This window comes from Tauraco erythrolophus, chromosome 19, assembly GCF_009769465.1.
Source record: "Tauraco erythrolophus isolate bTauEry1 chromosome 19, bTauEry1.pri, whole genome shotgun sequence".
NCBI classification, from domain to species: domain Eukaryota; kingdom Metazoa; phylum Chordata; class Aves; order Musophagiformes; family Musophagidae; genus Tauraco; species Tauraco erythrolophus.
Window position 1 is genome coordinate 14306664 of NC_141483.1, and position 13139 is coordinate 14319802.

Here is a 13139-nt window from a genome sequence, read left to right on the forward strand (position 1 = left end):
AGAGTGAGCTCCCATCACACCATCCACACGCACCTCCGTGCATCCCGCTCCCTACAGCGAAATTCCTGTGTCAGACACAGGTCACCCACCTTCCGGGCACAGGTATCTCGTACGTAGGAATAACCTGGGATGCCAACAGAGCAAGGGTACTTTTTCTGAGGGATTACTGTGTGAGCATCTGTAGTATCTTTACTGTTCAGTACAGACAAGTCCTGTGTTTTCATCTATTGCTGGGATAGCGGGAAAGCAAGTTGTACGACTGCGGAGCCTTTGGAGTCAACTCAGCCAGTGGCTGACTCGAAGTGTTACAAGTGGATCGCACCTTTTTTTCTTGCAAAGTAAAATAAAATAAAATTTCTTCACCTACCTCTCGACAGTGATCAAACTGCAAAAATATAAATATACAGGATATATTCCCACTCCTCAGAATGGGACTGCCTTGCAAGTTTTAGGGAGATGGACTGACATACCTATACTTCCCTACCACAATTTTGGACTATTTTTGTTCTTATTTGCCCAAAATATTTCCATCAAGACTTAAAATATGTCGTGTTCCACTGTTCTCCTACCTAGTGCGTTTTTCATGATTCCACAGGAATTCTGAAACAGAACTGGTGTTTTCCTTATGAATGGATCAGAATGTGTATCAGAGTGTACCTTCCAAGGAAGATCATTGACACTAACTAATCAGGAAGCTATAAGCACACTGGATGCCTAGGGCATGGCATGCATTTTAGGAAGCACCTGATCTCTTTGGAGGAATTCAGCTACTCTCCCTCACTACCTCCTCCATTCCAGTTCCAAGACTCTCACTCAAGACAACTTTCTTTTCATTTATATTGCTTTTAGGGGTGAACAGAATAAACCAGGTAGTTTCCATTAGGAAAAGATGAGGTTTTGCAATTTGATCTTATTGCTTTGAAATAACGTGGTTAGTCATGGGCTCTCTGCTCTGCCTTCGGTGAAGCTGAGATGTCAAGAGTCAGTTTTTCCTCACTGAAATCCTTCCACCTTGCTCCTTTCTGCTTTCCCTACCTTTTAAACGAGGTGCATTCCCCACCATCCCCATGTGCCTAAGACAGCCATCTCTAAAACACGCTGCCTCAGTGACTGCAATATAAAGGATGTGTTAGTATGCCATCACCATCTTGACCCACCATCCCTGGCTGCTGTAAGACTTTCCAAAATAGCAGAAGTTATATGACACCAGGACTTACTTGCCACATGACGTTTCACTTAAATTATGTCATAAAAATCACAATCCATTCATTCAAAAGTAATCATACTTGGGTTTTTTTTAGAAGCATTAAAACTGGCTTTTATAAATAGAAAGCTAAAGCAAAACTCCATATAACAGTGAGTTACAAATTCTGTTACAAGGACGCAGAGGTTTCTCTGAACTTACATCTTTCTGGTTGGAGTGGAAAAACCTGAGTGCAAAATTGTAGGATTGGGATGCAGCAGCGTAATGGCCCAGCGCCTCGGCGTAGCGCGTCAGAAGATAGCTGCAACACAACACAGCACGAGTCAAACGTCGGCACGCAATCCCGGGAATCCCCAATTTCACACACAGCTCTGAACAGAGAACTGCAGCACCGTCCAGCTTTAATGAAAAGTCTGGAGATGTAACAGAGGGCATTCACAACACTCATTAAAATTTTAACAGCAATGGAAGGAATTCTTAATTTATTTTTTTTTAAAGCATGTGGGGGCTTACCACCTTGTTAACTGTGCAAGAACTTTATTTATCTAGATAAACTAACCAACAAGGCCATTTGGTATGTTTGTTTTAACCAGCACTCCTAAGCTCTTCCGAGTAATGACACAAGCTGGAACACCAAGCTATGACTGGCGTTTTAGTTCATACTCTGAAAACCCAAGCCTGACCAAAACCACGCAGGAAAGACACTCCACGAGTGGAGCTTACTACAGTAAGTAGATGTACCTCACACAATTCCAAAACACTTTTATACAACACAGTATAAAAATCCAATAATCTAACTTTCAGCAGCAAAGGAAACTGAAGATCTCCGGAGGGTCACCATGCCCGATTATTCTCAGTATATACTACCCACCCGATGGTGTCGTGCTGTATGTGTTTTGCATCGAGGCTGGAGTACAGCTCTGCAACAGGTTCGAACGCACCAAGCCTGCAGTAGATTCGAATGAGCAGCAATTTAAACTGAGCATTAGAAGGACTATGAGATAACCCTTCTTCTAAGAGAGTGAGGCACTGCCACACAGCCGTCTCTTCACCTGGTGACAAAGAGAAAACACACAGATGGGCGTGATCAGAGAGGCGCACTCGACACCGACACCGGCAGCACCATTGGCATGGAGGCTTCCTCAGGTTACACACCTCTCGAAACGGTCCGATGCATTTAAACATGCAGATGGCACCCACCAGCCACGCTGCTGCCCTTAAAACGCAACAGCCACCCCTGCGCTCCAGCTGCTCTCCGAGGGAAAGCAGGATGAACAATTCTTCACAGGGAATATCGAGCTCCGTTTGCACAGAGCACGGCGCTGCAGCAGTGACCTGCCCCGATGAGTCCTGGACCGATCAGGATTTCTAGCTTATAGGCACAGAGCACTCCCAAGCGTTATGCAAGAATGCAGCACAGGGCCAGGAATTCAAGAGCCCACGCTCCACCTTCCAGGAACCTAATGATGGGTTTACTCAGATTAAAGACTATATCTTCCTCAGGAAAGACAAAGGCGTAACTGGCAACTACACTGAAGGGCAGGAATATAAACAGTTCCCAAGGACAGCCACCCTTGGAGACTGACTCTGTGGGATTAAGAGACTAAAAGAGAGAGCAGATGTGGAGTACCAGAAGGCAAGACAAGGCAACAGGTCTCAACAGAAGGTCTAGAAGCAGAGGATCTAAAAGACAAAGTATGTCAAGGAAAGAAACACTCTCAAAACACTTCCGATATCAGAAGAGAATTGTCAGCAGAACTCATGAAAAGGGACAGAAAACATTACCTACATGGGAAGCTCGAAACAGGCTTCTGAAGACACCTAGCACTGAGCTGCAAGAGCCATCAGCAAAGCTCTGGCAGGACTTAACAGGAATTAATCAGAAAAATTAAATCCCTTTAGAGGTCAGTGCGGTTCATATCGAATACCAACTGAATAGAGAGACTCCTGAAATGCCTCATAGCAAGAAAAAACCCAAAACAAACACCTAACAATCCATGTACACACTGGCCACAGGGACACAGTCTCCCTACCACAACCTCCAGGGTGGGATTAAACAAGGCAATTTTAGGAACGTACCTTCTAGCCACAGATCGAGCAGCAGGTGAACCGCAAGCAGGCAGTAATAATCTGAAAACTGCAATTCAGTTTTCAAACAAGATTTCCCTAAAATGACAAAAAGTTACGCATGAATTACTACAGCGCTGTCAGCTGCTTCTCACACTGTCAGCATTATCAAATGACACAGCTATCTGGCAGAGGATAATCACAGCTTAATTTATAAAATCCAGAGTTGTCCTAAAAACTGAAACAACTGCACACATGCTGCATTTGTCCACCACGGAAATGGGGCTTTGGGCCACTTCGTATATTGACATCTGCTGGAAGAAGAAAAGACTCTGCTACAACTGCAATATCTACAAATTAATATTATTGCCCATGTATTTGTCCTACGTAAACCAGTGATAAAGCCTGGCTTTGCTTAATGGCACAAACAATTTTGCAAAGATACAAATGTACCATCTGAACTACCCAGGAATGTCTCATTTATCTTTAAAGACATACAATTGAAGAGAAATCAAATTAAAAGGAAATGGATAATTCAGGTACGCCTCAGGATATAATCGTAAAGGAGGAAGGAAAAGCATTATCTGGCAGCACGATGGGTGCTGTGCACCAACAGTGATATTTGCCATCAGCGCTTGTGTTCCGCTTCCCTGAAAAAGCTCTGAACTTTTCCTCTTAAAAAGCTGCGAGTGAACTGCAACATGTGGTTTCAAGATTTTCCTCACCAAACTCCAGCCCATGGCGGTATCTTAGCATCAACTCCCGGACCACAATCAGCTTTTGCTTCTTATCCATGGCGTGGTAGATCCCAAGCAACCTCGAGAGCTGCACCACACACAAGTGCTGTTGCAGGGCTTTGATATCGGCGGGCAGCGCGATGGCACACTCTGCTGTCGCTGACAGAGGGATCACTTCCAGCAGCTGACTGATGAACTAAAAGAGAAACACTGCTGTTAAATTCTGCAGGGCAGCTGGGACTGCATGAACAGAAAGCATCGTTTCCTCCCTCAAATGAAGCAAAAAAAGCAAGGTGGAAAAGTCAGTATCAACCCTGACATCATGCTGAAATCAGTGGTTAAACAGCTGGCTTCAATTTATTCTATTTTTTTTTAAAGGTGATGAGCACACAGCTCTGGTTGCTCCACAGCTTTCAGTAAGTTTCATCAAACACATGGAAGAAAAAAATAAATCATCAGCAAGTTTCCAATACATTGACACACAAGGGAGTTCAAGCACTCGTTAACGCTCACAGTAATAACATGTACAATGAAAATAATTAGTTACTGAAAGGCTTCACAGCACACTTCCAGGAAACAGTGGGTTTGTACAAGCTATGACATTTTCTCTCAACTCTGAAGTAATGCACTGTGCTCAGTGTGGTCAACATCTTTGATTAATGACTTATTTTTTGAATTGAGTTGTAAGAAAATCAGCCTCTCATTACAATTTTAATAGGAGACAGCAGACTTCTCATGACACACAGGCAGGGCTGGACAGTGTTTTTTTCCTGCCCTAAAATCCAGGGGTGTTTAACAAACTTACAACTGAGTTAGAGCAAATTAATTCAGCTTTACTACATGTGGTCTTGACACATAAGACCTGCATCAAACGCATGCCTGAGGAAAAAAGCATGACAGCTAGATGGGAGGAACACACAGCACCACGCACACAAATTCCAGTTTTCCCACAGACTTTGATGAAGATTGTCTTGATAAATCTTCTCAGTGTGAGATTTTGCCAAGCTGGGCAAGGTCAACCAAATCACTAGGCTGCATCGCCCAATTTACACCTCTTGGAAGTCAAGACTGATGTTGTGAGGATTATTTCTGCAATATCTTGTTTGTCTAGCGAGGTGGCCACATTCTCAGCTACTGAACCGTAACACTCTTCAGAACTCTTAAAAAAAAAAAATAAGACCCCTCCCCACTGCATATAGCCTCAGCGTGACCCTGCTACTTTACCCAGGATGTGACAGCCTTCAGCATCTTTTGCTGTGAAACAAGAATAAACCTAAGACAATGTATAAATACTTTAAGTAACTTAAAACTTTCAGATTTCAAATGCTCATCAGCACTTCAGCACCACTAACCCTCCTCAGCTACACGTCTCCTTGACCGAGTTAAGCTGCTGCAGGCGGATGCTGCAGATGTAACAGCCACAAACTGGAAAGACCTTCTAACATTTCAGTATGACACAATGATACATGCACTAAATTGGGAGCAGTTTTAAGGCCACTCAGAAAATTCTCCAGAATTTACTAGAAGTCATTGTCTTACAAGCACTGTGATAAAACTGTAGCCTAAACTATTATTTTTTTAATACTATTCCCTTCTATTCTGGGTTTAGATTTTGTTTCCTGGAAAGTCAGGATTAAAGCTGTTCAGGACTTCAGGGTTACCTTGCAATGGTATCACCATTTCCAGAACTATGAGGGAAATATCCTGCTGGCTACGTCTCTTGCCAGTGGAGTAAAAACTTGCCTTTCAACATAAAACATCTACAGCAGCCCATACATGCCAGGACCACCACCCTCCTTATCAGTGAGGCTGTAGGAAGAGCTTGCATTAGCCGCCAACAAATATTTTAATAAACTAAGAAAACACCACCACTATCTACGCTTTGTTTACAAACATTTTACCAACAGCCTCCGGCCAAGCCAGGATTCTCTGCCTAGCCCTCCCCAGCTCTGATAATTTTACACAATGGCTTCGAAAAACAATGGGGTGAGTGACAGGATTCCCAGCTGCTGAAGTCATGCCATGAGCTGCTCATGACTCCGCACAAACAGTCTTTTCAGCTAGAGAGCCTGCTGCAGAAAGAGATTCTGGAAAAGCTGCCGTAGGTCTCCCAGTCGCCCCTTGATCAGTATGGATGTGTCCACTCTCCAGCACCGCAGCAGAGACAAGCAAACAGCCACGTGACACCCTACCTGCAGCGAGCCAAGGAGCAGATTTCTCCCACTAAACGTATAAATTTAGTGGGAAAAACAAGTGACAAGTGGGAAGGGAGGGAGGAGGATGTCTTTTTAAAACAAAAGTTACAGTACACAGCCGTGAGAACTAAAAATAAACGAACAGGGTGGTCTTCACAGTTTTCACACTACTCCTTTTCGTAAGCTGTGATCTATAAGCAAAAGTGACGAGAGCTCATTTTTAAATGGGCTAATCAGGTAGTTCCTCAATTGAACTGCAATTCCTGGGGAGCTCTTCATTACAGGATAAGAGCTCGTACCTTCTAATTTTTATCAGCACCACGAGCTTTTCATTTTCGATACGAGAATGCAACCAAGCCCACCCCAAAGCACACTGATACCTTGAAATGGTAATAAAAAAAGCCAAACAAATCCTACGTCTGGGTCTGAGACTTTGCAGGATCAAACTTAGTTTTCAGTCTCCAGTAAAAACTGAAAGAAATTGCTCGTTGTATTCAGACATTCATTATGTTTTCTACAGTACAAAGAGGTTTCGGAATTTCAAACAGAAGGTAAAAATCTCATGTTTCCAGTCTTTTCATAAGACCCACAGGTATTTTAAGATAGAGTGCAAACAAGCGCTGCAGTTCCTGACACCACCACTTCATCCTTCCTTACCTTTGTGTATTGGCTGCATGGGAGGAGATCCACAAATACTTTGAGATCAGTAAAACAGCAGGGTTTGTCCCCAAATTTTTTGAAGTATTGGAACATGAGTTCTTCCGGATCACCTAGGAAAAAGTTCAGTTCATCTTTTTAATATGCTCCATGAAAAGTTGAATCTGTAAAATCCCTATGAGAAATCTTTGTTAATGCTCCCCCCTACACCCCCCTTTGAGGTTACATAGTGATTTAGGAAACGGATAGCTGCCCTTCTGCGGATTTTACCAGAGGCTCAATGTCTTTGGTAACCAAGGGCACATTGAAAAAAAAAAACCAAGAGCTTCATTCAAGTTGCTTTGGCAGATAAGAGCTCAGCATAACAGGTATGCCTCCAGTTATCTAACAGTAACTTATTTTTGGATGGAAATACAAAAGGAACTAGGAAGTAGCACAGATGTTGCTCTAATCACATTCTCTCCTTCACTGATTCCCTAAATGCAATTTTTACATGCAAGTTTTTAAAAAACAAAAACTAGTACTGCTGCCAAAAAACTGAAATGAAAAACCACACAGAGTGTAACAGCAGGACTTTCTACAAAAGCAGCGCGTTAGGAACACGCTTCCCGTTACAATGTCAGCAACTGCATGCTCCCAGATCCCACAGGTCCTTTGGCAAGTTTCCCTGCTTGCTTCTGCAAGCCTTGGAGCAGTCTGGAACTACCTTCCTTTCTTCAAGGCTCATCTTCAAACGCTTTCAAAATGCTTTACGTACTGACAACAGCAAGGACGTTTTTGTAACAGGCATCGTATTTAGCAAAGAGCTTGTTCCAAGTTATGTGCTCTCTGACAGATTAATTTATCATCCCGTCAGTGGCTCTTACCTAGTTTATATTCATCATTACAACCTCTGCATCGCAAACGTCTAATCAGCTCCAGTTTAGCTAAATATGGTCCCCGAAGCGGCCGAGAGCTCTTAGATTCTTCTGTTATCCTCTCTTCTATAAATTTCACAGCTTGCTCTATAGAATAGTGCACCTCTCCTTCCAAAGAGCTGTGCAATTAAAGAGACAAAAGGTTATCATAGAATCACAGAAGGGTTTGGGCTAGAAGGGACCTCAAAGATCATCCAGTTCCAGCCCCACTGCCATGGGTGGGGACACCCTCCACTACACCAGGTTGCTCAAAGCCCCATCCAGCCTGGCCTGGAACTCTTCCAGGGATGGGGCAGTCACAACTGCTCTGGGCAACCTGTTCCAGTGCCTCACCACCCTCAGAAGGAAAAATTTCTTCCTTATATCTAATCTAAATCTGCCCCCTTTCGGTTTAAAGCCATTGCCCCTTGTCGTATCAAGGTTGATTTTTTCCCATTGTTAGGGCACTGATAACACATGCTCAGCATACTGTTAAGGAAATCTAGCATGATGGATTCTCTAACTCAATCACCATGAAAAATATGAACTGGAAGAGCTCTGTGGTGTACAAACCACTACTTATACAGCTGTTTCCAATAAACTATTGCCAGCCTCCAAAACCAAGTAGGGAGAACGCATCATTTGGGGTCTGACATCAAGAAGTCACCCAAAGCAAACCCACAGCAAAACTGTTAACTTACTGCTCTTCTTCTGGAGGAGGTGTCCAGGATTGATCAATGAGTTGAAACACTGAATCAAAGTAAGTTATATAAAACTGCCAATCATCTGAGCTGAAACAAAAATCAGGCACAGAACAAAGTTTAGGGAATTGTCAAAACAGTAACTCACTTCTAAAACTGCATTCCTTGCAAAAGCTGAACTCAAGGAATAGCACATATTCATATTACAGAAAAACAATTGTAATAAGAATAATCTCTCCTTGAAAAGGCCTCACATCTTAAGAATGCCATCATCTGAATTTCTTGAAATGTATTAAAGGAAACAATTTCAACAAACACTTGAGGCAAGCTACAAACTCTCCTCTTAACATCTGCATTCCAAACAGAGCTCATTAACATCCCCACAAAATGCTAAGGCAGAAGTTTCTCCTCCGTATTTAACTTATATTTAAGATTATTATATTTAAGATTAGGGCACAGCTGAATGCCAGCAACAAATCTCCCTCGACAGTTCCAAGAGACAGAGTTGATCACACTAGTATGCTCCCTCCTGATGCATCTGTTCAAAGCATTACACACATTTCCCCGTATGAAGTCTGGCCAAGTGACAGAAAAGAAGTTCCAGAAAATTAAACGTAAGTGTCGTCATCCTCCTCTCCCACCATGAAAGTCAGAGGTGGACAATCAGCACAGCTTTTAGAAATAAGGAGGTAAACAAAATTTTATTGCATTAATAAAGTCATCCTTCAAAAAGAAGCAACTACGGTCCCCACACTGACTTTCCCTGTGACCTTCACCACGTCCCTTTAACATCCCATCCTGCTGCCCTTTTCCTCAGGCTTTGGAGCACAAACGTTTGGAAATGCTTTGAGATCCTCTGATGTTCTGCTACTTTAACCACCATTTACAAAACCCAAGTGAAAAAGGCAATTCACAACCAGCTAGGGATTTTTCTTCAGTATTTTTAGTAGGACTGCAGAAACATCATCTCACTTTTTCACCAGCAGCCTTCTCGACAGCGCGTTGCACTCTGGCCACCTACACAGCTTCTTGTACATTGCCATACACTTGTTCTCGCGGCTTTGGAGCTCACTCGTCAGCTTCTCTAAATTAAAAACAGAAGGGCAAGTTTATTTAATCAGTGCATTTCCTTCTCTACTTTCTGCACAAAGTTTCTTATTATAGCCAAAGATGCAAAACAGTAAGTGTAAGAGAACAGGAGAGGCCCTTGAAGGATGGAAAGAACAGATTTGCTATGGAAACCTTCATACCCCAATTCCTTAAAACTGCAAGTGCATTTTAATCACCAGAAAGAGTCCACAAAAACATAGGACATTAGGAACAACCTTTTTTTCCAAGATGGCAGCTACAACAAACTAACATGCTATCAATTTCCTGCTGCTAAGCATACTGCTGCAAAGTGCATCACTGAATAACACTGAAATACCATAAACAGCTGAGTAAAACCAGCTGGCACAAGAGCACCTCCAGAGTTTGCATCAATGTTTGAAACTGGTGATGAGAGTCCAGTTTCTTACAGCCTTTTTTTCTGTAACCAGTGGACGAGTCTGACGCAAAGCAGAACTGCTGTTCTTCCACACAACTCTAGTTATTAATCAACAGAATAAGTTACCTCCTAGTTTTCCTCTCACGACATCCAGGGCTTCCTTATACTTCTCCAAACGTTCCAGAATCATGTAGTACAGTTCGACCTTAAAAGAAAGATCAGACTGCAGTGAAATTTGCTAGTAAAACAACATACAGGTGTGCCAAAAAATAAAGTGGCTGTGTTACTGTCATTAGAAATAGGAGATAGCCAGGCCTGCAAAGCTATCTTTAGCATCCCAGAGGGTGGAGCATTCAGGAATTTAGGTCTTTTTTCCATTCTCAGTCCTGAACTTTCTCTTGGGGCCTCCCAGGGAGCAAAACCAAGTACTTCATAAGTCAAATCAAAAGCCAAAACGTTTCCTTGGCCACATGACTCCAAATCCCTCTCAAAACTCTGCTCTTGGTTTTCCTTCTGTCTCCCACTACATTCACATTTACTTCCAGAATACTACTGATCATTATCTTGGAAAACTGTTAAAATAATCAACTTCCTTTAACAGCGCATTCCTTGTCTCAATAATGTTCAAACCAAGCTGAAAGTATCTGCAAGCCTTACTTCAGCCTCAGCTTCAATCTTATCCTCTTTCACCATTTTTTCCACCATTCTCTCAGCTAGTGGCAAAAACATCGTCTTTGAGAGGTTTTCATCCTGTGCTGAAATAGACTGAGAAAGAGAAGAATTACTGTAATAGCTCATCAGCGTTTTGTGGTGTCCCACCCACTGCTTTTTTCACATTACTAGAAGAAAAAAAAAAACAACCCAGGTGCTTCAACTCCTTCCCCCCACCAAACCACACATCCAGAGCTGCCATCTGCCACGCGCAGAGAGCGACTGCTCTGTTAAAAGCAGCAATAAAACCAGTGATAGATGGAAAAGCTCACTCTTGAACACATTGTCCAGAGACTCACGCATCCAGGCACATCATAGCCACGGCAAACAACGCGTAGCAAGAACTCATTTGTGTTTTCCACGGCACAGGATTTCAAGGAACGTGATTAATGTTCCCATGCTTATTTTTTGTTTGGCCGACACGCGGGTCAGGTTGTCTGATTAGTGCCTGAATCTGCTCCCAGCTAACAGCAGCACAGCTGGTCTCTCTGTTCCTGCAGACCTTCTGCAGTCTTAAAGACGTGCTAGGTCCAGAGCTCTCCTCTATTTCCTCCTAGAGCCTTTATAACCCAGTTACAGAGAGGAACAGTCCCAACGAAGCTGCTGCAGATATTTCAGTTTCGTTCATTAGCTCTCTAGCTAAAAAGACAGTAGGGTACTAGCCCAGATGAGAGAATAACTCGAGTTGTAAGTGTGGTAAGGCAGGCCAGTTAAGCTGCATTACAAAAACACTACAGCGTTCGTTCTGGACCACATCAACAGTGCTGCTTAAGGAGGGCTCAGTCCTCCTCCCAGCATCACACAGAAACAGTCCAAACACACACTGCACTTAAAACAATCTCTCACATTTCCAGTCAGAACATTTCTATATTTGCACTATACCTGTGGCCAAAGTCAAACTCACGTGCAACACTGTACACACCTGCATTATCAGGCTCATCACTGACCAAAAATAGTAAGGATTTTTGGGGACAATCTTATAAAGTGCCATTCCAGCCTGAAAAATACAAGACAAAGTTTCATCATTCCTGAAACGTATCTGTTTATAAACTGTCATGACAGGCGACACAAGCTAAACAGCAATGATGGCAGAATCCAACACAGAATTAGCAACTACACGGGAAGACATTTATCAACCCATGAGCCCTGCCATCCTAACAAACTGCTGAGGAAGAGGAAAACAGAGGGTGAAAATGTTTCAGAGACCGAGTACTTCGTGCAGGCCTGACAAGAAACACCAATAAGCACGTGCATATATGATTGCCTGAACAGATGACAACTTTAATGAGAAGTGGTAAAAACATCAGGAAGCAGAAGACTCATTCTTTAGGAGTGAAGGGGCCATTTCCAGCGCTGATTTTCACTAGTATGCTCAGTCAGTGCCGAAAGGCACATCAAACCACACGCCTCCCTCATGGAAGCAACTGCCTTTCAACACTTATTTCATACATACACATACTGGGATACCTGAAACATGAGGTCACCTACACGTGCAAAGCGGCGGTTACGCAAAGGTCGAGCTGAAAGCTTGGCTGCATCAAAGCACAGCCAAAGCATTCAAGATTTTCCAGCCTAACATAGAAAGAGTTATTCACACATTTCTCTCTCAGATTTCCAGTGCCTGTATATAACGAAGGACAATGCTTCTACCCATACAAAACCCGTAATTAATTTTAAGAAACTACATAAAACACAGTCTCCTACCAGAGACGGACTTCTGTGCCCATTTCCTGATTGCTGTCTCAGTTTGCATTTTCCAGTACTTTCAGCTGAAACACCCCAGAGCACAGGAGGCAGAGGTTTATTTTTGCTCTCCAATCAGTTGGCATGCACACGCTCTCTGCATCTCTAAGTCCTTTGCTCAAACACACAGGCCAATCTGGAACATCCTAATCTCTGACGGTATCTGGATAACTTGCTAGATACACGTTTGTGTGACATTTTAAGCATGAAAAAGGTCACAAAAGTGTTAAATATCGACAGCTGTGTAATACTGGCATCTTTTCCATTCATGGTTGTAGACAGGAGTACAGTTAACATACAGTCCCATCTCTGAAGCTCAGATTGTCATGAGGCTTGTGACTTCACGTGCATTAATAACTCAGCCCGTACCTACAGCTCGAACTCAAACAGCAGATAAGCTGGGCTACAGTGGAGAATAACACTTCTGCTCAATACGTTCTTCTAGTCATTTGAACCAAACTTCAAGCTGCCTTAACGCAGTGGGAACGAGAGGCAGTTCAGGACTCATTTACTCGGCGCTCTGCTTTTTTTGTACAGAAGAGTGAGCGCACATGCTTTGAAAAGAATCTTCCATTTATAGGCATTCTCCAGGCACCTAATTTGGATGGGATGAAAACAAAACTAACCAGCATGACAGGGTTCTGCCAACTGAGAACTAAGATGTACTTAAAGGAAGTGCTGCTTAGTTTTTCTTTACTGAATTGCAACCAGTACAAGCCCAGTTATGTGTTAGATTCCAGAG

The 13139-nt window shown here is 42.9% G+C and overlaps 1 protein-coding gene across 1 annotated transcript in view; it reads right to left on the bottom strand.

The window, feature by feature from the left end:
• The window catches only part of NAA25 (N-alpha-acetyltransferase 25, NatB auxiliary subunit), a 30684-nt gene that overhangs the window by 10905 nt on the left and 6640 nt on the right, over positions 1-13139 (bottom strand). The window contains exons 5-15 of the mRNA XM_086623291.1: positions 11577-11651; positions 10601-10708; positions 10070-10148; positions 9430-9541; positions 8458-8547; positions 7727-7896; positions 6861-6973; positions 3997-4204; positions 3284-3370; positions 2076-2256; positions 1406-1505 (exon numbers count right to left, since the gene is read on the bottom strand). Of these exons, the coding sequence (XP_086479417.1) occupies positions 1406-1505; positions 2076-2256; positions 3284-3370; positions 3997-4204; positions 6861-6973; positions 7727-7896; positions 8458-8547; positions 9430-9541; positions 10070-10148; positions 10601-10708; positions 11577-11651 (1323 nt within the window). The remainder of the gene's footprint in view (positions 1-1405; positions 1506-2075; positions 2257-3283; positions 3371-3996; positions 4205-6860; positions 6974-7726; positions 7897-8457; positions 8548-9429; positions 9542-10069; positions 10149-10600; positions 10709-11576; positions 11652-13139) is intronic.